We start from the raw sequence: 24,747 nt of genomic DNA on the forward strand, positions 1-24,747 counted from the left end.
GACAACTTTTTCACAAAGATATTATTCAGGCAAGAAATGGCAACCACTAAAGCTTCTGGAATATTTCAAGCTATTTAATTAATGGATTTACTTGGAAAAATATATTTCTAATAATTACAAAAAGAAAAATAAATCAAATGTTTAGAAAGCTAGAAAACTTTAAATTTCCTCATCAGTCTATAAATCAGGAGGGGCATGGCTGTGATCTTGGTTTGGACGCTCTTGTAGTTATGGGTCCGGTCTCATCCTCTCAGGTTTCCTTCTGGATTTCAAAACTCACAACGTCCAGCTGCACTGGATTGGCACACTCTAAATATAGCCGCCTTAAAGTCAGTCTGGACTGCAGGGGAGACTTAAAACTGCTGCTGAGTATCATGGACGCTAAATGTTCTTTTTAGAGAACCATTTCTTTTTTGCAACAGCGTGAAGAGCCAGATTATTGAACCAATGGACTGACAGTATGGATTAAAAATTGGACTGGTTTGCTGTGGGGGATGTGGAATTAATCAGCAATCAAGAGCTGTCACGTCAGTAAAGTCATTTCAGTCGCCACAGATATTTCACAACAGCTTTACGTCAAGGATAGTTCAGCATTTTGTTCAACAGCTGGCCATAAGTTGTTCCGGCAAACATGATATGCCACTTTTCTCTTTTAGTTATCTTCAGTCTTCTCGGTAAGCCCGACACCTTTGATGTGATTTAATTTGATTGTGAAAAATGATTGATGTCAGTATTTGAAGCACAGTTGAATGTGACCTTGAGAAATGTTAGTATACGTTAGAAGACTGAAAAAACATTCTAAGATGTATGTTAATGAATGGTACACGAGCGACATCATAAATATTTAAATCTGCAGTTTATTGGACTTAAAATCAATCGAAGTAAATTTACTTAAAGTGCAGAGGCAAAACTGTAAATCTAACAATTTCTTAATCCCTGTGAAAAGCCTGTTTTCTATGATATATACAGTCAGATTTTAATCTTGAGAAATGTACAATTTACCTTTGGACCAGTTAAGTTTATATACTGTTATATACTATTTTTTTATAACATTCATGAACTTTTGACTGTCTTTTTAGATGTCGCATCATGTTTTTCTGGCATGTCCTAATGAAATTTACGACGGATGTAAATGTCCAATATAAAGCACTCTGCTCCGAGACTGCCTTCCCATTGAAAGTTGCTGAACAGTACAAATAAAAAAAATTTAATTCTCCTTGCTTACCAAAAAAAAAAACATCTACCACCTGCTTTATGCAGAATGTAGAACTATATTTCTGGTCTTGGTTTTTATCTCCAGTTTCACCCTCACATCTTTTTGCTTTACCTTCTTTTCCTTTAATTTGGCTCATTTTTGTTTTCATGTTACCTGTTTGCCTCCCTCATGTTCATCTCCTCGCCTAACCTTTTTTCTCCGTCTTGTTCCTGTCATTCCTTCTGGCAGTATCTCAGTGCCATGGTGGCTGTGCAGAGGTGGACTCGCTGACTGAAGCTGTGGCCGGCGAAGGATTCCTACTGGGCTGCATCTCCTGTAAAAGAAGAGAGGAGGTCCGAGCCACGACCACTGTAGACTGGCACTTCAAGCCACAGGGAGAGACACACTTCAAACATGTGAGTTAAACAAAGCGTTTTAGGGATCTGGCACCATTACTATGCTTAGAACACGATATCTAAAAGAGATATGCCCCTTTTCAAACCTTCCCTTTATAATAGGAATATTCATAAACTTCACGTTTCCTTTTCTTTTCCTCTGTCAGATTTTCTACTATGAACACCCAAATGCTGACATCAAGCATGAAGACTTCAGCGGTCGCCTGGAGTGGCGTGGGACACCACACAGCGATATTCAGATAGGAGCCATTTACATTCATAATGTCACCTTCAATGACACCGGAACGTACAGGTGTACTTTTAACCGCATCCTCTTCCTGAAGGGCTCTGAGGAGTCAGTCACTGTGAGGAAGATGGTAGAGCTTTCTGTGGTGGCTGTGGGTAAGTTGGACTGTACCTGTGAAAAGAAAATTGCTCTGTTTCAGATAAAAGTCCCAAATCCCAATTACAAGCAAATCTATCAAGACAAAAATTCCCCTTGTGATATTATATATACCTCTTTCTCTCATTTTTAATCAACTACATTCAGTGGTTCTGTCAAGACACTTTTTTGATATCTAAAATCTCAGGCAAACCATGACTTTCCTTCAGCCGTAGTCTCAATCTCTTTTAAAGACATTCGTGTTCATACAAAGGTGTCTTCCAAAAATCTTCCTCAGATGAGTTACACCACTAAGTCCGCTGAACCCTCTACTTAACGTTTGATGATAACCCGGAGAAAAAAGTCAAAGGTCAAATGAGGAATGTCATGCTATTATTTCCCTGCTTCTCTCGGGCGCCGGGCATTTCAGAAGGACAGACAAATGTCAAACACAAATGTTTCAGTGACTGATATTAGCTGATGAGGCCTGAAGATGGGAACTGACTTTGCCGCTCTGTAAAAAAAAAACAAAAACACATTTGCCTCCTCTTTCCCAGCCAATCGGGAGCTGACAGCAGTGATCTCAGAGATAATGATGTACGTGCTGATCGTGGTTCTGCAGTTGTGGCTCATTCTAGTTCTGGTCTACTGTTACAAGAAGACTACCGATGAGCACGAGGCTCGGGAGGCCCGCAAAGCTCTGAAGGCTCAGGCAGCGTGAGTCATTTGTCCTTTATATCACTATTAACCAGTTTTACCACCAGCTTTAAGCCTTTAACCACTGGCCTGGGGTCAGGGGTCAGTATACTGGATTGCTGATTGCTTGACAAAAGTTGTGAAGGTATATTTCAGATAGTATTTCTTGAATAGTTTTCATCACAACGAGTTTGATTTGGTTCAGTTCACCTTTTCTGTTCTCTGTCTTCAGGCTGTTAGAGACAAAAGACAACTGTGATGGGGTGCAGCTAGAATAACGTTCATGGTGAGTTGGATTTATCCATCAGGTGAAATGTTAGATTTGGGAAATTGTGGCTTTTTGAAAGTGTCCTTTTTCTCTTTATTTTTTTATCCAACAGGTTGAAGGTCGGGAAAGAGTTACGCTTTCATCAGCACCACTTCTGTATGAGCTGCTGATTTTTTTACGCACTGGTCAGACCGAGTAATACTGGACAACCACGCACTTGAAAGTTTAAAGGTTTGAAAATTAAATGGCCTAATGGAGAGACATTTTCTGCTGATAAATACATAAAAAGAGTGACTCATTGATTCAATGTAACTAGAGAGGCTTAAAAAAATACTTTGAACACCTGGATTTATTGTTATTCCTTGGATCTCATGGACTGCATTCATTTTTCTTTGAGCTCTGCAGCATTGATGGAAATGAGGTAGCGAAAAAAAAATTAACATTTGCGTGTGCACCATGTACATATGCTGTGTTGACTTCAGACCTGGATCTTGAGCAACTAATTTCCTCTTGCATCACTTTTGGCTACAAAATATAAGCAGGAACAAAAAAAAAACAAAACACATTGGACTGAAATTGTTAAAATTTAAAGTGAAATTAACAAAAGAGTTTCTGGGTTTAACTATCTTTGACGCCATGTCTTAATCATAGCAAAATGGAAGTTCGTTTCATGTGCATGATCTTCTGATGTCATGACATTGGCATCATGCCTAGAGCAGCCTTAGTGTGTGATAAGCATAAGCGGTATGTCTTAATTTAAAAACCTATCCATTTGTCCATGTCCACATCTGTCATAGTGTGAGTACAGTCATTTTTCATCCACAAACTCTGACACTGATCCTCTAGATTTGGTTTCTAAATGCTGTTTGTAGTGAAAATGCTTTGTAATGTGTGGGGTTTTTTATGCTTTCAAAAATGTGTTTTAGAAAATACAATATTAATTTATTTACCAAACTTTGTACTTTGCCGTGACTTCCAATCCAACCGCAAATATTCATGAACATCTACTTTGAAATATCACGTTATTGGAGGTTTCAGAAGACACAGCCACACTACAATGGTGAGTTAAAGGACATTTGGAGGTGACTGTGCTGTAACTCAATCTAATCTGAGCTGTGCTGCAGACTGTCCTACCTAGCTCTGGTCTGAAAGCTGCTTTGTTCTCCTGCGTCTACCCGGGCTCCAAAATAACCCCACACTCCTGCTCCATTGAAAAGAGGCAACATTAGAGATATATTGGATAATAGTGCAAATCTCAATCATTATTTCCAAACTGGGTTAAGACATCATTCTTGATAATTTTAGTGAGCCTCAAAGGAAGATGCTTCGCCGCCTTCAATTATTTCATTTAATAATTTAGTCCCTCACCACTGGGCACAAAAGAGAGGCCCCTTCTCCACATGCAGGTATAACTTGAAAATGTTCGAGCCAATTCAATATATTTTCCTATGATTTTCACATCCTGTTATGTGATTAACAGTTTACAGACGTATGATATAAAGACTCAACTGTTCATTGAAGGACAGTGGTTTAAATCGTGCCTTACCACACTGAGCCTCTGACCTTGTCCTGTGACCTCCTCGTTTCATTAAATGTGTTGACATGTTGAACGTGATGCATGTCTGTTTCATGTAAAAAGCACAGAGGGAGGGCAGATTATGTGACAAAGAGAAGAGGACTTATTCTTGTTTACTCAAAGGGTATATTGGGAAACCTGGGCTCTAACCTGCTTTTAGTCCTGCTGGAGACAGGTGGCTTTATGTGACCAATGTTTCCTGATGCCAACAGCAGCACCAACTGAATCTGGAGCATTGAAAGGTGGGTTTTTTGCTCTACTGAACAAATCTTAAATAATGATGTAACTATTTGTAGGAATTACATTTTCTGACTTCATATATACAGTAGTAGTCAAAGGTTTGAACACACTTTCCTGTTCATTTGAATGTTAAAGTGTGTCCAAACGTTTGACTTCTACTGTTTGTGCCTTTTTGAAGTCAGAAAATACATTTCCTTAATTGACTATACAGACACAAAACTACCTATAATTGCAATTTCCCTGTAAAATGTATTTCTTGGTATTGAGTCTCTCTCCTGGATGAGTCCCCATTTTTCCGTCTCACAGCCTCAACAAAGTCTCTTCAATGTCTTATTATACACTTCTGCAACTGGTACTGGAACATGTCAACACCTGGAGCAGTTTGAATTTTAACATTTGTTTTGTTTTTCATTCTCGTCTGTTGCATTCATTGTCTGTTTAGTTGGGTAGGAGGAATAGTTTACATGTTATGGTAATCATGTCCACTAAGATAGGAGAGAAATACTGTCGTCTCATAAGTCTTCTCATCGTTCTGAGTTTCAGTTTGCTGAGTGCTTAGCAGAGGCTGGTCATGTCCCAAATCAACACCACAGAGCTGCAGTCGTTCCTGCTCTCTTTACTGCAGCATTGCATCAACAGTACAAGTATCCTATCCCCGTCAATTCCTCAGGACCACACCACCCAGCCAGCTGTGCACTACGCTGCAGGAGCCAAGGCACACGCTCAGTCTCAGGGAATCATGTACATCCTACTGGTGGTTGGCATGTTCAGCTTCTTTACCTTCGGCATCATGCTCAGCTACATTCGCTCTAAGAAGATGGAAAGCTCTCATGATCCGTACCATCAGTACATTGCCCGTGACTGGACCAAGATGATGACTCCATCTAGGGCCGTCGCTGAGGCTCTGCAGCAGCCAGCTGGAGGGAATGGAGCCAGCAGCAAGGAGCCGGTCATCATCTGCAACCCTGTAACAGGCGATCAGCTGCCAAACTAGAATGCCACATCACTTTGATTAAAAAAATTTGCAGCACAAAAATATAACATAAGATTTTTTTATTACCTTCACTTTTAATGTCACACAGCAACAAAAAGCTTCAGTGTTTTTAAGAAGAGTAATTTCACAGAAAGAACTTGTATCATAAAGTTTCCTCATGTTTGCAACCTTTGTTACCAACACTTGTAGTTCCTCACACAGTAGCACATCCTCTTATATCACCTGATTATAGTCCTGTATATCTGGTGAATAACTGCAGAAATGCAGACCAAGTCTAGTTCAGTGGCAATACTGTCTTGGACTTTGATACTCTGAAAAGATGTTAACAATTTTGTCTGAAATATTAGTCCATTGATCATAGTGACGTGTTCAAGTGAAAAAAATAAATAAAGACACCAGTTTTGTCAGTTTTGATGTTTTCATCTGAGCAAATTCTGCATCCAAGACATCAGGCCCCGCTTGGTATTTTTATGCTTGATTATTGCATTTGCTCTTTTTTTCTCTTCCTTCCTTCTCTCTCGTTCCTTCTCTCTCTCTCTTTGCTGCTCCAGTCTGTGTTGGTGAGCTCCCTTCACAGCACGCTCAATCTCTCTGGACAAACTGAAGTGAACCATTTGCATGTTGAGCATCGGTACAATGAGGTTGTAATTGTCTACCATCTTGTTAAGTTTCACCAAATCCTCCTCTACCGATGCACATATCTGATCCCACTGACTGTGCTCTTTAGGGGTCATTGGGTCACCAAGCCTGGCTCTCCCCTCCAATAATCTCTTTCGGATCTGAGCAGTGTTCTCCCGGATGTCACGCTGTGTGACAACCCACGGTGGCTGATAACCATTGTCTATTAGGATGCGGTTAAGGTTGTGGGTCATAGGATCAGCGTATGGATTATGCTCAAACTTGTTGAGGGGCTTTCCAGCTCCGCTCAGGTTTCTGAAATCTCCACGAGCCATAGATTCCTGGATCAGGTCCTCCACTAGGCGCTCCACTGCCTGGGTGATCTTGATCTTTTGGCTGCGCTGACGCATGTCCCGTTCTACCAGCGCTCCTTCTGCAGCAGCTGCTCGCTCGTGTTCCCTCTGCCGATAGTTTAAAACCTGCTCAGATACCCTGTCTACGCGAATCTGTCGGTATTGTCTCTCACGCTGGCTGGGTGTGCCTGAACCGACACCCTCATAGCTGAGGTAGTGCCTGTGCTGAAGTGCTGCACCTCTGGTTTTACCCTCATCTTCTTCCACTTCCTCCGAAAGGTGAGGTGGTTTGAGTTTGCTCTGATGCGACAGCACAGCACGGTAGGCCTCCTCAACACGGGCAAACAGGGCTGCATCTGCAGTTGGAGCCCCGGAGTCTGGGTGGTAGAGCTTAGCCAGGCGCAGGTATGCCTCTTTCACCTGCACAGGACTGCTGTCTGCCTCATCAGGTAGCTGCAGAAGCCTGTAGCTCTCTTGCAAACTGCGGCTGATCTGGGCACCAGAGCTGAGAGTCCTGTAGAGCAGGGATGGTCGAGTCAACGTGAACAAAGAACGAGCATTGCAGACATCACTGCGGGACACCAGGAGATAAAGAGTGCAACTCATTTCTGGCACGCTCCTGTGAAAATGAAAAGAAAACTCAGAAAAACAAAACAAAACCCACAGCTGTTCATAGAATATTAATTATCTTGAAAGAAAGGGAGCTAAGTATGTCAGTTCAGATAAGAGTATGTTATTTACTTATTTTTTTTTTTACAAAATTAGGAATAAATAAAAAATTATTTCTTGATTTCAATAAACTACATATTAAATCTATTAATTAATAGAAGTCACTCACTTTATATGTAATTTACATGTAATTTCTACATAGATAATGTGTATTGAAAGACGTCTGACGTCTCGTTAAACTCAAATTAAAATATTCAAAATAAAAAGTGGAAAGCAAACTATGTATGAAGTGTTGGTAATCACAATCACAAATTACATATCCTGTTAAAATTATTATTGACCCATAGGAAATGATTCAGCAACAATACAGATCAAATGATCACTTCACATTTTCTGGACAAGAAACATGTATATTCTTTGCAATGGACAGCCAAAACAATATGTTTTCGAGCTGTTGGTTGAGTAGATGCTACCGTAAACATCAAGTAGACAACAAGATGAATCAATACATTTATGGATATAATATTGAGCTGAAAATATAAAAAATCTTAAATAAATAACAACCCTAATTTGGAGCAAATGAACGGAATTGTTTGAGAGATGAGAACCCCAAAGATTAGAAATAAGACAATAACAATGAGGGATCAAACTGATAAAAAAGATGGTATGTATGTAGACTTCAAAGCAAACAGAGTTAACAGACAAGACATCGACAATAATACACTGATAGTTTTTATACATTAAAATCTAAACTCAGACTTTTACGGCACTGGCAGCTCAATGGAGACAGTTAGCTTAATTCTGTCAACGAAAGAGGCTAAAGCTACTTTAGCTTCACAGATCACTGGGGGGCAAAATGTGCCCGTCTGTTTTGAGGTGGATCGCACGTTGGTCGTCAAGTTAAAAGGCATCCACTTGAATTACAAAAGCAAATGACAAAAGCTGCGGTTCAAATTTAGAGACCGGCTAAACGTTTTTAGCGTTTTTAACAGGCTAATGAAAAAACAGGTTTGATTTTGAGAAAAAAAAACACTTTCGACACAGATGCATCCTGAAAAACGGGACGAAAACTACTAGTAGAAAATCAGGTCACCTGCAGTCATCTGGTGTGTGTTGTTGTTATGCGCTGCAGCTGCAGCTTCTTCTTCTTCTTCTTCTTCTTCTTCTTCTTCTTCTTCTTCTTCGTCTGTGCTTTTCGTGCAGCAGCGCCACCTGTGGCCAATCGTCTTCTTCGCCTACGTTTTCCATCCCAGAGATGACCGCAATTAAATGTACTTTAACTTTAACGACCTTACTCAACTTAGCATTTGAACTCCATTGTTTTTACTTTCTTTTTAGATTTCTACTCTAAAATTTTTATTAATATATATTTCACACATCCGTCGCAATGTCTTCTATGGTGTTCCCCCATCAAGCATTAAGGCATGTGTGTCCTATTCTAACAAGATAGCAACCTATTACTCACTCTCTTCTGTCTTTTCCTGCCTGTGTCTTCTGACTTAGTTACTTTGTATTTCATTCTATAAATAAAATGCTTGAAATCTTGAGCATTAGCCATAAAACTTAGCGTTGCAAATACTATTATTATTGTTTACTCAGTTGCTATTCCCATTTCAAATTTGTTGTTCTTATATACACATTAAACATTATAAAACATTATATATTTTGTTGTATTGTACTGTTAAAAAAAACCCTCAAACACTACTTATTATTTGTATTTTTTCATGATGTGAAGTATTTCAAGTTTTCATTGGTGAATAAACCTTACTTATTTCCTTTGTGTTGTTTTTTGTTTTTTTTTTTTTCCTCGAATGAAAACCAGTCGATGTGCAAAGTTGTCAGACTGTGGGCTAAAAGATAAAATCCACAGCTGTTCACCAAAGAGTCAAGTAAAAAAGGAAAACTGAAAATCTCCTGTTTTGATATTCAGTGACTCCACAGTTGAAGGTGAATGGGTGGAGAAAACGCCAAACGGGAAACGCCCCTCCCACTGAACACCAACTCGGACTAAAGCACAACTGGCAACTCCCTGAAAAATAGAAAGGGACTCCTAGTTTGCAGGGCCAGGGTGACCTCCAGCCCTCCCGGCATGGGAAGGGGGAATTATGTTTTACTGACAATTTTTTTTATCTTCACGGATAAACCGGAGAAAGTGCGTCCAATCTGTTTCTCAATAAGAGACGATTCCCTTTTCAAGGGACGGTTGGCAACCCAAAGCCAGAGCAAACACTTTTTGACCCAAAGTAATTTTCTACCTCAAGTTCTCTGTAGGAGCCAGGTGTGTTAATATATATATGTGAAGATTTTACCTTTGGATTCAAACGCCAAACTCGGACCGGCTGAGAAGACGAGACGAGTTTTCCTTCCTGCACGAAGGTCTGCAAAGACAGAAACGGACCATTTTTCCTCCATGTCAGTGAGCCAAAGGTTGATTTGATTGCATATTTAAACTGGAACGATAAAAGCTGTAGTTTGTGTAAATGAGAACATTTTCCCGAGTTTGGTTTTATTCCAGGAAGTTGTGCGTAAAGGCGCGGCGGGGCTGACGTCATGCAGGCTTCACGTCAGAAAGACGGAAATGAACATGTTGCAGATTAATATCAATAATTATGTTATTATGCGGCTCACTCATGATCACTAACACTTATCCAAATTAAATTCCAAGTTGGCGCTGGCTTTGGGCTGAATTTTGGCTAGTAAGGACACTTCTATCTTAAGTGAAAACGTTATATAATCCAATTTAGTTTTATCAACCGCATATTTTTTTATGTTAACAGACGCTTCATCCTCAGTAGAAGCAAAAAGTATGGCAGAAAGCACAGAAACAGAATTACCAGAGCCAGGTAGGTGCATGTCCTAACTGAGTTCAATTCCCATTCTCCAAAAATCCAAATGCAAAAGCAGACTTGAAGTGTGTGTGTGTGTGTGTGTGTGTGTGTGTGTGTGTGTGTGTGTGTGTGTGTGTGTGTGTGAGAGAGAGAGAGTGTGAGTGAAAGAGAGAGAGAGAGAGATTTATACATTTTATTTATTTTGTGATTTCAAGGAGCTGCCGTCAAAGTTAAACAAAATTAAATAGTTTTTTGTCAAAAATACAGTAAGAAACAAATTAAACATAATGTTTCACTTCTTTTCCCCAGACGACTTTTTCGAACAATATGAAAAAGACCTTATCCATAAAGTGACCAGGATTCCTCAAATTGTGGATGCACTCATCCATGATAAACTTCTAGATGAAAAATCCTATCATGAAATAATGGCTATGTCCACTACAGTGGCCAGGATGAGGGTACTCCTTAAGAGCCCCTTTATGAATTTTAAAGAAGGAAAAAAGAGGTTTATGCAAGTTCTCCAACAACATGAACCATATCTATTGGCAGACCTGAGACCGCATCGTTATGTGAGTGAATAATTTGTTATATACATTATTGTGATAAATGAAATGAAATGAAATGTTAATGTTAAAATAAATCCTTTGCTTGATTTTTGCATGTGCCATGTTATAATCTCGACAGAAATTTCTACGTATTGTTTAAGCTCTTTAACTTCTAAGCGGAAAAAGTGCTTTATACATAGTCCTTTTAAAATAATGTATGATACAACACTGTGTAATTTGCTGATTTTGTTTTCCAGAACATAGCAAAGAACATTAAAACGGATCTTGTTGAAAAACTGAAGAAATTGACTTTTGAGGAACTTGACGAATTTAAGTTTCTCATTGGACTGGAGAAAGGCTTTGAAGACTACTCAATGACAGAACTTAAACAGTTAGAGAAGGTAGAAGATGTTGCAGAGCTGATTATACTGCACGAACATACAGGGTGTATGTCTGTGGCTGACAGTATTTTACGTAAAATGAACAAGAGTCATCTGATATGGAGTTCAGCCAGCAAAGGAACCAAAGGTGAGACAAAGAAGACCTGCAGTTTGACAGCGCTCATAAGTGTTTTATTTAATATGTGAAAATAAAAAAGTCTACATGGAGAACAATATTTTGATCGAATCTTTTTCATATGTCCAAATATACTTAATGCCCTGTAAATAAACCAAGTCAACGTTTTTGGCAAATCTTTTCGTCGCACTTTTCTGCTCCTCCCTCCAAAAAAGAAGGAAAAAAAGACAATCTCAGGGTTTTGATAGATTTGACTGTGTAAATAAATTATGTTTGCAATATTTTCTTTTGCCCTCAGTGAAACACCCTGCAGGTGAGAAGCGACCTCCACTGATTCCGAGAGTGAGTAATGTTACAGCATTTTTCCAATAAAATAAGTACATCAAGCTCTTTAATGTCTCAAACAGTAACATTATTCATCAGATAGAATCACATTGTTTTTAGACTGATGAAACGTGAACGGACGAGTTTACCATTTCCTTTTCTTTCCTTTGGATTTCTCAGGAAACAATGTTGGCATTTTCTATCACTCTGCTTTTGGAAACTATTGCTGATTTAAATGACAAGGAGCTCAGAGTGTTTGTCATGCATTTTAAAAATCACGTTCAACACCACAAACGCCACTCATACATCCGATGGAGCCACTTAATGAGGGTAGATCTGTTGGACATAGTTTTTTTAATGGTGCAAATTTTTGGCCATGACTGTGTGGAGATTACCAAGGGGATTGTAAAGATGATGAGCAGGACTGATCTGGTGCTGAAGCTCATGGATACCAGCGTAGGAGCCACAAGTAAGACATTGTACACAATAACATTAAAATCATAAAACTCTGCTCTTTACATAAGTTTATCAAAGAAGACCCATCATGTGGTACAAAACAATATATTTTATTAGCCTATGAAAGATAATCTGGGCGCAGATATGGATAATTTATATTCCACTCATCTCTTTGCCCTCAGAAAAACCTTCAGTGGATGCATATTTGTCTGAACTGGTCCACAAAGTGAGTCATGCCATTAATCTGGCCACGTGGAGTAGTTTTTATTCATTCGGATAGTTTCCAATCCTAACAGTACCTCATTTGTTTCGTTGGAATATTTACAATTTTCCAGGTGGCAACAATGGTGGTTGTTGAAGAGATGCTTTTGGAAACACTGGATCAATTGAATAGTGTGGATCTCGATCATTTCAAGAGGTGCCTGCAGCTCGTTTGCTTCCAGAAGCGCTTTCCACACATCCCATGGAAAGCAATACACAAGGCAAATCGACTGGTGGAGGTGATGGTGGATGTGTGTGGCCAAAGCTCTGTGGAAGTGACCAATGACATTTTAAAGATGATCAACAGGACTGATCTGGAGCAGAGGCTGTCAGAGATCAGCTCAGGACTCAAAGGTAAGACTAAGAAGACAACTGTCACTTTATTGTTAGAACAAATAAATATTCCAGGTGCCAATGTCTTTACTTAATCAATTTATCATGGTCACTGGTGAAATCCTGATTTTTGTAAAGGTCACATGAGAGTAGAGTAGAATATTGGACCCCAAAATGCAGACAATCTCATGAGTGTGGCTGCAGCAGTACAGGGTGGGGTTGCTGACGTAGCGGGATCCGGGTCCAAAGGGAGAAGAGGAACCGCAAACTTAAGAGGAGAGAGAGCTGAGTTTTTAATAGAGACAGAGCACATTTAAGCCCCGTCCACACCGGAGGGGAAAACTATTCTCTTCATTGACTTTGTGTGGTGTCACTCTCCGTGTGCCAACAAACACAAACACGTGCCCAAAGCTGCTGTGTGGTAGAGTGTACTGCTAACAGGGTGAAGTTTTTAGAAGATGCTGAACAGAAAAAAATAGCCTTTAAGACAGGTGCCGTCGTTGGCGACACCGGACACTCAGAGTCGGCTGGTTAATGGTGGAACACAACTTGAATCCATTCACTTACTCAAAGAGTTATCGGCGTCCAAAGATCTCTAATTTCTCATTGTTGTGTAAATGTTTATTCATGAGAGAAGGGAAGCTAAATAAGCATTATCCCTCACTGCATACTCTTTGCACCCATTTTGTCACAAAAAATTATTTTGTGACAAAATGGGTGCAAAGTTAAATTTTATAAAGCTAGTAAAATTATAATAAAGCTATGCGCATTCATTCTTTTTAACTGAGTTAAGGTTGCTGAATTGGCAAGGCTAACTGTAGGAGCTGAAGCTAACCAGTGCTAACTGTAGGAGCTGAAGCTAACCAATGCTAACTGTAGGAGCTGAAGCTAACCAGTGCTAACTGTAGGAGCTAAAGCTAACCAGTGCTAACTGTAGGAGCTGAAGCTAACCAGTGCTAACTGTAGGAGCTGAAGCTAACCAATGCTAACTGTTGGAGCTGAAGCTAACCAGTGCTAACTGTAGGAGCTGAAGCTAACCAATGCTAACTGTAGGAGCTGAAGCTAACCAGTGCTAACTGTAGGAGGATTGTGACCTTTAAAACAACAATATGAGGAATGCTCTTCCACTTAATTTGGTAAAAATGCATATGACTTCTTCATTTACATGTATAGACATGTTTTTTTTTTTTTTTTCACGACTGGAATTTGTGTTTACTGTTTTGCAGTTTTAGGGACATCAGCTGAGGTATCTGGTGCAACTACGATAGAAGGAGGTACTTGTATGAAAAATTAAGACAGCTGAAATACTAATACATCTTTTGACATGAATTTGAAATTATGTTTAATGAAACTGAACAGATTAAAGCCATGTTGTTATTTTTATTCATATTTCAGTGTATGAACCGTGAATGTGTTTATCAGTAATTTGAAGTAGATTTTGGTGAAATTTAATGAATTAGTTGAGTGTATGATGATAAAGTCTCACATGAAACGGGTCATTCTTGTTTTTTGTTTTTTTTTTTTGTTTTCCTGCAGAGGAAGATGAACGCTGCTCTGTGCTGATCCAGGAAGTGAGTCTTATCTGTCTAACTTAAAACTGTATAAACTGCGTTAACACACCTCTCGTGTGGTTGGGTGGACCCCACTGCATTACGTAATATAGTTGATTGCATCCACGTTTCTAAAACGGAAACAGATTAAGTCATCCCAGTTTATAGACTGCACAGTCTTTACCTTTCCTTTGAATTTACCAGGAACAAATGATGGTGTCTGTTATCAAGCTGGCTTTGGAAACACTGGCCGTGTTGAGTGATCAGGAGCTCAGGTTCTTCAAGCGGTGCCTTGTGCGTCAAATTCACTCATTCCAACCTTCCTCACAAATCCCATGGCGCCTGCTTAGAGCGGCAAACCTGCAAGAAACAGTGATTTTTATCGTGCAGACCTATGGTCGAGAGTCTGTGGAGAAAAGCAAAGCCATTTTAGAAGAGATGAAGGGTATGAACCTGCTGCAGGGGCTCTCTGACACCAAATCAGAACCAACAGGTAAAAACATAAAGACAAACCACCGAAGTCATAGAACGAATCTGTCTCTTTATTTTATTACTTTGTGTATTTTCTTTACATGTAGAATGATACAATTTTTAATGTAGAGAAGAGAATACACACAAACGAGCAAATGCTACAATTTATAGTTGATGAAAAGAGAATAAATGAGTTAATATGTCGATTTATTATTCATTCATTCATTCATTCATCAGATTAATTTTGTGTAAAACACTTAGTATTGTAAATTTTTTCCACAAAGTGTTTGCACCCAGTTGTCAGCTACTAATCAGTCATGTTTATATCTATTCACTTTAGAGAAATTCTCTGAAGATAAACACTCCTCAGCTCTAATACAGAAAGTAAGTAAAGTCACATCTCTCCGAAGCTTTCCTTCAGATGCATCTTTTATGGAATGATATAACGCAGACTGAGGTTGCTCTTAACATAAAGCTATATATCCAACAGATTAATCTGTGAGTAATTTCGGTGTTTGGCAATACAGTATGTGGAAAATCAGTTTCAGTCTGTAACTTGAAAAACAGACAAGTTTAAGAAATAATATTAAATAATTAAAACCAATATATCAAATATTAAACCATTACCGTAGGTGTCAATATGCTGTATAGATTTTTAATCTTTTGTGTTTGGATTGAATGTGACTTTATTTATTTTTTTCAGGTGGCAACAATGGTTGCTGTGAAACATCTGCTTTTGGAAAACCTGAATGAGTTGAAGAGTGAGGAGCTCGAGAAATTCATGAAGATCATACTGGGTATTCCTCCCCCGTGGGGCGCTTTTGACAACTCATGGGTATCAAGCAGCATTGAGGACAAAAGAGATATGGTGAACAAAACAATGGAGATCTTTGGTCAACATTCTGTTGAGGTGGCCAAAAAGGTTTTCATGAACATCAACAGGACTGATCTGGTCCAGAAATTATCAGAGACCTGCTCAAGACCAAAAGGTAGGAAGGACAAAAATTACACCTGTTTCACAAATATGGATGTAAAATGTTTTATCTAAGTTGATTTAAAATAATTATAAATGAAAGTCAAATCAGTCGGTTTCAACAAAAAAGATTTGTTAAATGAGTTTCTTGTAATTGTCTGTTCGTATCACGGCCCTGGCCGTGTCATTTGCTCCCTGTGCTTTTTTTTTCCCCCCGCCTGTCCTGTTTCCCCTCCCCTTGTCTGTCTGTGTCTGTGTCTGTGCTGTGAGCGTGGCAACTCCCTCTCTCCCCTGGGCTCCTAATTGCATCATTCAACTCACCTCTTCCCTGCTGCTCACCTGAGATCCATCCAGTATCAACCCCTGCAGTTTAAAAAACACTGGCGGTCTTCTCCAGTCTTCGCCAGATTGTTGTATGCTGCTTCTAGCCAGCTAAGATCCTCCACCCCCGTCTCTGTACCTTGGCCATCTGCCGACTCCCCTCAGCCTCCATCCCACGGACATCTTCTCCTCATGCTACATTCATCATTCCTGCAATAAACTGCCATTCTTTCCTCCCCACACTCCGGTTGTCTGTGTTCTGCATTTGGGTCCTCCTCATTGATTATAACAGTTTGCTGTTTGTGTCATTTTGCAGCAAAATCAATTCATGTTACTTCCTGTTAAAGAAGCCTTATTAAAGTTCAATAAACTTGGACGTGTAATTCGATGGTAATCCAGAGCTGATTTGTTTTTTTTGTTTTTTCTCCTCAGAGGAACGCCGTGGTGATGAATATCGAACTGCACTGTTTCAGAGAGTGAGTCTGTTTTGTTTAGATCAGTTGATATTAAATACTTTACTTTAGGAACTGAAGAGCACCGATATTATATAGTGTATCCCCGTTTTCAGCCATCCGGGGCAATGAAGAAAAAATGTTTTTAAATGATTGCAACTAAGAAATTACAGATTTGCTAAAAGTATGCCTCAAAACTTTCAGGTAGCCAAGAAGGAGTCTGTGAAAAAGTTTCTTCTGGAAACACTTAATAGCTGGAATTACAGGAGCGTCATCCAGTTCCTGTGGTTGCTGCGGTTCACGTACTTCCAGAAGAGTCTCCCACAAACGCTGTTCAGCCAACTGATGAGGGGAGAACAGGCAGATATGGTGGAAGAGCTGGTGTCGCGGTTCGGCCAGTCGTCAGTAGAGGTGTTCACAGAGGTGTTCAAGGACATGAACATGACTGATTTGTGCCAGACGTTATTGGACACCACCTCAATTCACAGTAAGACAAAGAAGACAAGAATTGTCACATTGCATTGCGAGGCTTGAAAATGTCTAATAAATGCTTCTGTCATCATTTGTTGATCTTGGTGTCAGCCCGGGAGCATAGCTCAGAGGTCCCTGGGTTCAAACCCCAGCCACAGACTGTACTTGTGCCAGTCCTTGCTACTGAGGTTTTGAATTGGATTATTTTCAGCCTCTTGGTTTTAAATTTTTTAAGTTTTGTGATTCAGCACTAAGCAGATGTTTGTTCTTTTTATCATATTTAATCAGAGGAAATTAAATCTGCCTAAAGCTGGAGATGTAACTTTGAAAACTTTTTTCCTTTATTTTCAGCACAAGAGATGACTTTGCTACTACAGAAAGTGAGTAATGTCTCATCAAACACACTTTACACAGCACAGCTTTCATTCAGCTAGTTATCCCCATCACAGCCGCTGCAAATTACAAATATAGACTCACATAGTTGCTAAATTTGGGGTGAAACTACAGCACAGGGCCTTTTTTTGCAGAGCATATTGCCTTATAAGACCAAGTCAATCATTGATTCAGCAGGATCGACGTTGGCTCTTGTCTGATCTGGTCGCGCCTTCTATTTTCAAAGTAGGACTTACTTACAGTGCCAACATTTGGTGCACATGATTCGCTGTCATTGTTTTTGTCGCTCATTCTATCTGACAGAAATTTTAGCAAATCTGTCAGGGAAAAGAAAAGAAAATAGAATGAAAACAAGACACATCCCATTTTCACTTCATAACAACAGAAAGAAAGCGTTTAAAAAAAATGGGAATTGTCTTATCCTGAATAATAACCCTCATAGTTGTGAATAACTACATTTTAAATATTATTTGTGGCAATTCTCACGTCCCAGATTACATTGATGGTACAAAATTAAGCTTTCACAGCTAAAGTAGAAATATGACATAATGTATTACTGTTTTTAATGCACCAGGATCCAACAATGGCACCTATTAAGGAGAAACTTCTGGAAACACTGGAAGATTTAACTTACAGAGAGCTCAACAAATTCAAGTCGGCATTGCAGACCATTGAAAAAACGAGAAGCCGACCAGAAATCCCAAAACTCGAAATGCAGATGGTGGACAGAGTTGCCATCGTGGAGTGGATGGTGCAGATGTTTGGTGAACAATCTGTGAAGGTGGCCATTGATGTTGTAAGGAACATAGACAGTGATGACCTGGAACAGGGGCTGTCAGACCTCACAATAGAATACAAAGGTAAAAAAAAAAAAACACAAAATACTGTTTCAATATCAAAAATGTGATAATTCAGGGCTTGATAAATGATTTTTGTATATTTTACATGCACATTGTACATATGTGATTCCATTTTTACTGCAGTCTACATACAGACCAGTAATAATGAACATAATGTGACTGCATCTTTCTCTCTGTTTTCATCAGGAGCATCAAGGAGCTCAGAGCTTGAAGGATGTGGAGGCACTCTGGTAATCCCATACATTGATTTCTACAGTTTATTTATCGTTCATTGGTGTGTTTGTTTAAATGAGCATTTTGCTGATTTTCCTGAACAGCAGGAATCCAGTAAATGGATTAAGCTTGAACCTGAAGTGACCAGATCAGATGCAGATAAGCCTCCAACTTACTGGTACAATAACGTCCTAAATTCAAAGGGGGACAAAAATAACATTTATATTTATTTCACTGTTGCGTACGGACATACAGACTCACTCATTCTGTTCGGTTTAGTCTCCAGTCTGAGGCAGGAAGCTTTGAATGCAGCGTCTCTGCCTTACGCTGGGTCTGTACGGAGAAGGTCAGCTTCCAGTTCCAGTTTTGCTCTTGGGGGGGGCACATGGAGAGAATAGCGAGCCTACAATACATACCTGCAGGTCCTCTGATGAACGTCACAGTCAATGCTGGGACGTTGGATGAGGTGTATCTGCCACATTGGATCTGCATAGGTAAGTGGACTTTTTACATTTCCCAAAGCATGAGGACAGAAACTGATGACGTCTTTTTCACTTCATTAATGACGTGCTTGTATCATGTGCAGATGACGACCCAACATTATTAGACAAGTTCGCAGTCCTACACATAGATGACTGTGGAGATGTTGTGGAAAAGGTGTCGGAGGTGACACCATCACATATCAAGTTACCTGAAGCAGTTTTTTCTCTAAAAGCACCCATGATCAAAAGCTTCTTAGCTCTGAAAACAAGATGTTACATGTTAATATACTGTAAACTCATGTCATCGCTGAAGCTGCACATCTACCTGATCCCAAAAGATGAGGGTCTGAAACAGGTTGGTGAATTTCTATAATTTTCACTTTTTCCCCCAACTGAGATCATAATTTAAAAATATTTTGGTTGGTGCTCATACTGAATTTTCTTTTGCAGACAGTGCATGACGTAGAAACCTCTGACAGGTTTTGTTATATCAGAGCCTCACATCCAAACAAGTCTCTGAAAATGAAGCAGGATTTCGTCCTCACTGCTGACAACAAAACCGCAAAAATCAGACCTAAGGTACAAATTTTGAGGATATCACTATGGATTGTGTCTGTAATATGTGTGTGTGTGCAATTTACAATATTAATATGTGAGGTATTTGTATGTATCTGTGTTCTGTGATCCCGTTAGACGGGTCTGTCAGAGGGAAAGTGAATTATACTGTAAATTAATGCTGAAATCTGAATGTAATTGTTGAGATAATGTAACAATAATCACAATAACATGATCAGTTCACCAAACATTTACACAAATGTGAACAAGCTCTCTGTGTGTGTTTGTTTCTTTTCAAACACAGGAATTAACCCTCAGATATGAGTCGGACCCAAATTTCTATCGAGTGTTGATTGAGGATCCAAAAGGAAACGTCTGCCTTAGACTCTTAAACGCTGCCACAAAGGACGAAGTGTGGAGCTGTGACATTGGAAAAGGTCGTGAATTGTTTTTAACAGTGTTACCTCTGCTATATGAAACGGATAATCCTATCTCATAGCATTTACTTGTCATGATAAAAACCTTTTTTTTTTTTTTATCATAAAAGTGAGAGCACATCTTGTCCACGCTGATCGACGTAATGCTGTGCTATTGAACTTTTTTATGAATGAAGTACAGTGAAGTGCTGCTTCAGTAATACATAAATTGTTTTGTTTTCTTTCTGCTTTCTGTTTCAGATGACTATCAAAGCTCCAGTTATTTAGAAGGTAAGACACTGCAAATTATGACCATTGAACAGATTTGTACTTTGGATTTAACATACTTTCACATTTTCTTTTTTGTTTGTTCTGTGTTTATCTACCATCATTCTTTTTAAACTAATTTAAATAAAGTTGCCTTCTGCATATACTGGTCCTGTTAGGTGGCGTAGTGTTTTTGTACTTTGGTTAGCCTGGGATGTAACTGTTGTCACTAATGAAAAGAGTCTGGCATTAAGAATAAATACACAATTATCATTTCATGGGTTCTCTCTGCAGAATCATCAACTGAAGAATGCCATGCTGCTGCAGGAATGGGTGTGTAAAATAATAATGAGCTTCAAGTTAATGTCACAGTTAAAGGCTGTGTGTGTGTTTTTGTGTAGTGGTGTGTGCAGCAGTACAAACAAGAAGGAGATATAGTAAAAAGATATACAACAATGTCAACCTTAGCGGTAGAGAATTCTCTGAAACTAAATAATAACAAGGACCAGTAATGAACAGTTTTAAAGCCAGACAAGAGAAGCTGAGGACAAATTCAAAACTACTCAGAGACAATTCTATTAAAAAACATTTTCAATTTGTCCAAATTAGATTTAACTGCAGCACCCTTCTCTGGAGCAACTGGGATGAGTCCAGCAGCAGAAGCTGAAAGCACAGGTAGTATAAAGTCTGCTCAGGGAATGTCTTCTACTCTGCATGTGGTCTTGCGGTAGTTGTCGCTGTGTGTAGAAATGCAGGAAATGGTGGAAAGCCCAATTGCTTCATGGTTGGAGATTCAGAACACAAAAAAACCTCAGGAATAAACCAAGTTAGATCTCTATCAGCACCTCTGAATTCATGGTGATGCTGATCTAGCTCTTTTGGGCAATATGCAAGCTATACTGTTTGGAATTTGTGTCTTCAGCTGACAAAATGAATATTTGATTATTCACAAATCCTGTAAAACACAATATGAGTCATGTTTGTGGTTAATGCTGGTGCCAGTCGTGGACCCGGGCCCCACATGACAATAAAAATGATGTATACAAATGACCTCTTGAGATGTCCGTTACACAATCTCAAGTCAGAAAATATAAATGACATGAATTGAAGCTATTTTTAACATACTGTATGATGCATATTTAAGAACATTTCAAATATAACTGAATTCTGTAACAAATCTTGGTTGGTTTTTGTCTCCTCTTTCAGCAGAAGAGCACTTCGTGGACAAACATGAACTGGAGCTGATCAACAGAGTGAGCAACGTTGATAAGATTTTGGATGGGCTCCACAAACAACAAGTAATTGACAGGGAAAAATATATGGCAATCAGGAAAATGACAACGTCCTGTGACCAGATAAGGGCGGTCTATGATTCGCTGCAAAGTAGCATCAAGTGCAAAGACATCTTCTATGAACTCGTAAAAAAACATGAGAAGTTCCTGTTTGAGAAGCTTGAAAAACTTTAACAGGAAAAGGAAAAGGAAAAAAAGCCATGCCTTTGCTCTGGGTCCAACAAGTCATTGGCCGTGAAAGACGCACAGCAATCAGGAAATTGAATTTGTCTAATGAAATGATAAATAGAAATACCTCATTAAATACGCCGCATTATGAAGTGACAGTGTCTGTGAAAACCCTCTCTGATGGTGAATGGGTGCTAAATCACCAGGGAAATTATCACACTGAAAAACAAAAACTGCATAATATTCCCTTTTTTACTGATACTGTATGTGTAATGTTTGTTGTGCATTTTTTATGTTTTTAAGTACTTTGGATATGAGGGATTGTGGTTCCATGAGAAAACTCTGTTACGTATATTTTTGATACAGAAGCTCAATATGTATGTATTTTTTATATATAGCTCAGTGGTTCTCAGTTTTCTGCACACTAAGTGTGGTACTGTAGGACTTTTCTCAAACTTTTGGACTTTAAGCTTCGGTATGATGTGGTCCATTTACAGTCACTGTTCACTCAACTCAACACAATATCTGAGCCGGAGTTTTGAATGTATCAGTCACAAACTCAAATACTTTAAATCCTCAGATGATATTTATGAAGCTGTAATACTAAACAACTGTTGATACGTAATTATGTAGACATAAATGGGTATAATTCATGAAGCAGTGTGTGTGGAGCAGTGTGGAGCACAAATGAAGCACATTTTTTTAAAGTGGTTGTGATTTGGTGGGTCACCTGACAAACCTGACCTGAGAAACTGTTGAACATCAGGAGCATTTGCTCTGAACTTCTTCACGTTTCAGTCAAAGGGTCGATTTTAAAATCTTACTGCTGGTCAATCTCCAATATTGAACTTTTTCACAGTATTCAAAGATACTGAATTTAGAATTTTCATTAGCTGTAATATTTTAATAGTCAAAATTTAAAGAATTAAACACAAATATGTCAGTCTGTGTGTAAAGAGTCTATATAATGTATAAGATTCAGCTTTTGAATGTAATTTCAGAAATAAATTGCTTTTTGATAATATTCTGATTAACTGAAATGTATCTTTGGGTGGATGGAGGACAAAATAACAATATATCTTGAAATAAAATGCCAAAATAACAATGACATTGGTGTGGTCAATTGTGACTAGGTACAGATGGCTCTCTCTCTACATGGCTGCCTTTCAAGCGGCAGCTTGTCCCGTCGCAGCCCGATGAGCAAAATCAAAGGAGAGTTAAAGAAATAATACAACGCAGTCATTGTTAAAAATGATTTAATGAAATGAGCCTCACTGCTCAGGAAAGGCACACATTTCTCCAATTTTAAGCACACATTTAAAAATTCCCAATTGTTAATTTCCAAAAATATCTGGTTCCAGTAGACAATTCATGTTTGCTCTAAAAATGAACTTCACAGCGAGATTCATTTCTTTTTCTGAAGATCTGAAATTAGATATTTCTCAAGTCTTGTAAGGATTTCGTAGAAGATGTCTTTGCAATCTTCCCCAGCTTCCAGGCACGGAAAGAGCTCCCTCATCTTGTCGTAGGAAGTTTTCTGTGACCTGATGAAGGCGTATTTTTGTCTGATGATGACTTTTTTCTGTAAGAGCTCATCCAAAATCTCATCAACATTGGACACTCTGTTGATCAGCTCAATTTGATATTTGTCGACAAAGTGTTCGTCTGCGGGAAGAGAAGAAAAATCTGGATTTGAACATGAAGTAAAGCCCAACTGACCAAATTTCTTTTTAAGTGTTGGCTAAAATTCATCACAATCCAATACATCAGTTTAACTGTTTGTATAAGTTGGCTCAGTAGTCAGCGGTTTAACACATAATTTATCAATTTATGGCCTACTTATTTATTTCTGCACCTGTCCCTGACTCACTCTCGTGCACCGAGATGTCAGGAGAGGTGGTGGAGTGATAATTATTTAGTGAGCAGTATCTACTCTTTCATGTTTACATTCAGAACAAGTTAGATTGAATGTAAGTACAACTGACTGTAAAGTCACAGTCTATGAAACTGGGAATTCACCCAAAGCCCTCAGCAGGAGGACAAAGGAAAATATTTGTCACTTTTATGATCCGGTTCATTCAGCTCCTGTTCATGAGAGACATGTTGTCCGGTGGAGCAAACGTCCACGTGGACTGACACAGCGCTGAGTGAACAGAGTGATGTACTGATTTGTGACATGATAAAAGTGTGTGCGTGTTAAAAACGAATGATTTTAAAAAGTCGTATAATGGCAGCTATGTCCATGATCTCTATAAACACCGAAGCAGAGGGGGCTCAGCTCCCGTTGGCCGTCCTGCTGAGGTGAGGAGGAGGAGCTGCGCTCCGGAGGGCTCTGGACGTTATATAACAAGCACGTTTCCTGTTTTTGCTAAATGCTAAATCTGGTAGACACTTAAGATTATTTATGTATTCATTGTGTCCTTAACAACAGTTTCGTTTTTACTACAACTGAAACAAGAAACGTTTGAGACATTTTAAAGATGTATTATTATTATTATGTATTATTATGTTGTCTATACATATATAGCAACTGTTTCTGATTTGTAAGTACACCTCTCTGTATTACTGGACTGGATGAAGGAAGGAAGGATGAAGTTAGAGAATTTAAATACATTTTGATTACATCTATGTAAAATTGTCAAAACTGGACATGAATGGTGGTATTGTATGTTTGTGGATGTGTAATAATGTTGATTTGAGTGGACTGTGAACTGATTTCATGCACATCTTCATGCATTTAAAATGTGTGGAATAAATAAAAAGAAGCCTTCTTGTGCCATGTCTAGGGAATGTAAATACTGAATGGCATCACTGTCATCAATCCCTCCCCATGCCCTGACAAATTTCACTGGGATGGCTCCAAGAATACGGTGAAAGGCTCACATTGGAGACGGATAAATGAAATATGAAATTAGGCTCACCCTCTTTGGAGCAAGACTTTGATAGTTCTGTAGATATCTCCATATCTGCAAGAAATAGGAAGACAAGCAGAGTTTGATGAAGTGATTAGATAGATAGATAGATAGATAGATAGATAGATAGATACTTTATTTATCCCAGACTGGGAAATTGCAATTTAGATATGTGATGGAGCCGGAATATGAGATACTTAGTTGGCCTCGAACACTGCAAGGCGAGGATTAGTATTTAAGAGTCAGAAACATTGCTTGGTGTTTATGCGGGAACTGTAAAGTTCTCTGTATTGTTTTTATGA

At 38.9% G+C, this 24,747-nt stretch overlaps 5 protein-coding genes across 13 annotated transcripts in view; 3 read left to right on the plus strand and 2 right to left on the minus strand.

The window, feature by feature from the left end:
* LOC115044528 (sodium channel subunit beta-1) lies at positions 1-3,551 on the plus strand. The gene is made up of 6 exons (XM_029503606.1): positions 1-674; positions 1,445-1,611; positions 1,758-1,992; positions 2,530-2,689; positions 2,901-2,954; positions 3,049-3,551. Exons 1-5 carry the CDS (start codon positions 632-634, stop codon positions 2,944-2,946), a joined length of 651 nt encoding a protein of 216 aa, XP_029359466.1. The 5' UTR covers positions 1-631; the 3' UTR covers positions 2,947-2,954; positions 3,049-3,551.
* dnajc28 (DnaJ (Hsp40) homolog, subfamily C, member 28) lies at positions 136-9,927 on the minus strand. Of its 4 annotated transcripts, XR_003840834.1 has the most exons (5): positions 9,696-9,927; positions 8,480-8,621; positions 5,594-7,336; positions 1,902-2,008; positions 136-1,529 (listed from the first exon to the last, which is right to left on the minus strand). XR_003840834.1 is itself a non-coding variant. In XM_029503601.1 (2 exons), exon 2 carries the CDS (start codon positions 7,321-7,323, stop codon positions 6,166-6,168), a length of 1,158 nt encoding a protein of 385 aa, XP_029359461.1. In that variant the 5' UTR covers positions 7,324-7,336; positions 9,696-9,927; the 3' UTR covers positions 5,173-6,165. The 4 variants fall into 4 exon arrangements, 1 of the variants encoding a protein (XP_029359461.1); XR_003840832.1 differs by lacking the exon at positions 8,480-8,621 and having other exon boundaries at positions 137-1,529; XR_003840833.1 differs by lacking the exon at positions 8,480-8,621 and having other exon boundaries at positions 137-1,529; positions 1,880-2,008.
* Positions 5,324-5,787, plus strand: LOC115044529 (potassium voltage-gated channel subfamily E member 1-like). The gene has a single exon (XM_029503607.1). The coding sequence runs from the start codon at positions 5,324-5,326 to the stop codon at positions 5,744-5,746; it is 423 nt and encodes a 140-aa protein (XP_029359467.1). The 3' UTR covers positions 5,747-5,787.
* Positions 9,372-24,290, plus strand: LOC115044524 (uncharacterized). Of its 6 annotated transcripts, XM_029503596.1 has the most exons (28): positions 9,372-9,798; positions 9,902-10,082; positions 10,164-10,229; positions 10,524-10,783; positions 11,017-11,287; positions 11,574-11,617; positions 11,780-12,068; positions 12,238-12,281; positions 12,391-12,670; positions 13,876-13,923; positions 14,186-14,220; positions 14,404-14,692; positions 15,011-15,054; positions 15,374-15,659; positions 16,397-16,440; positions 16,621-16,903; positions 17,239-17,267; positions 17,855-18,140; positions 18,327-18,370; positions 18,458-18,531; positions 18,633-18,847; positions 18,940-19,190; positions 19,286-19,414; positions 19,695-19,827; positions 20,068-20,097; positions 20,368-20,406; positions 20,683-20,748; positions 21,280-24,288. In XM_029503596.1, exons 3-28 carry the CDS (start codon positions 10,193-10,195, stop codon positions 21,537-21,539), a joined length of 3,810 nt encoding a protein of 1,269 aa, XP_029359456.1. In that variant the 5' UTR covers positions 9,372-9,798; positions 9,902-10,082; positions 10,164-10,192; the 3' UTR covers positions 21,540-24,288. The 6 variants fall into 6 exon arrangements, with proteins under 6 accessions (XP_029359456.1, XP_029359459.1, XP_029359458.1 ...); XM_029503599.1 differs by lacking the exon at positions 9,902-10,082 and having other exon boundaries at positions 21,283-24,290; XM_029503598.1 differs by lacking the exon at positions 9,902-10,082 and having other exon boundaries at positions 18,461-18,531; positions 21,280-24,289.
* The window catches only part of LOC115044676 (apoptosis-associated speck-like protein containing a CARD), a 5,574-nt gene continuing 3,599 nt past the window's right edge, over positions 22,773-24,747 (minus strand). The window contains exons 5-6 of the mRNA XM_029503828.1: positions 24,455-24,499; positions 22,773-23,198 (exon numbers count right to left, since the gene is read on the minus strand). Coding sequence (XP_029359688.1) covers positions 22,939-23,198; positions 24,455-24,499 — 305 coding nt within the window. The 3' untranslated portion in view covers positions 22,773-22,938. The remainder of the gene's footprint in view (positions 23,199-24,454; positions 24,500-24,747) is intronic.

The sequence above is a fragment of the Echeneis naucrates genome, chromosome 6 (assembly GCF_900963305.1).
Source record: "Echeneis naucrates chromosome 6, fEcheNa1.1, whole genome shotgun sequence".
NCBI classification, from domain to species: domain Eukaryota; kingdom Metazoa; phylum Chordata; class Actinopteri; order Carangiformes; family Echeneidae; genus Echeneis; species Echeneis naucrates.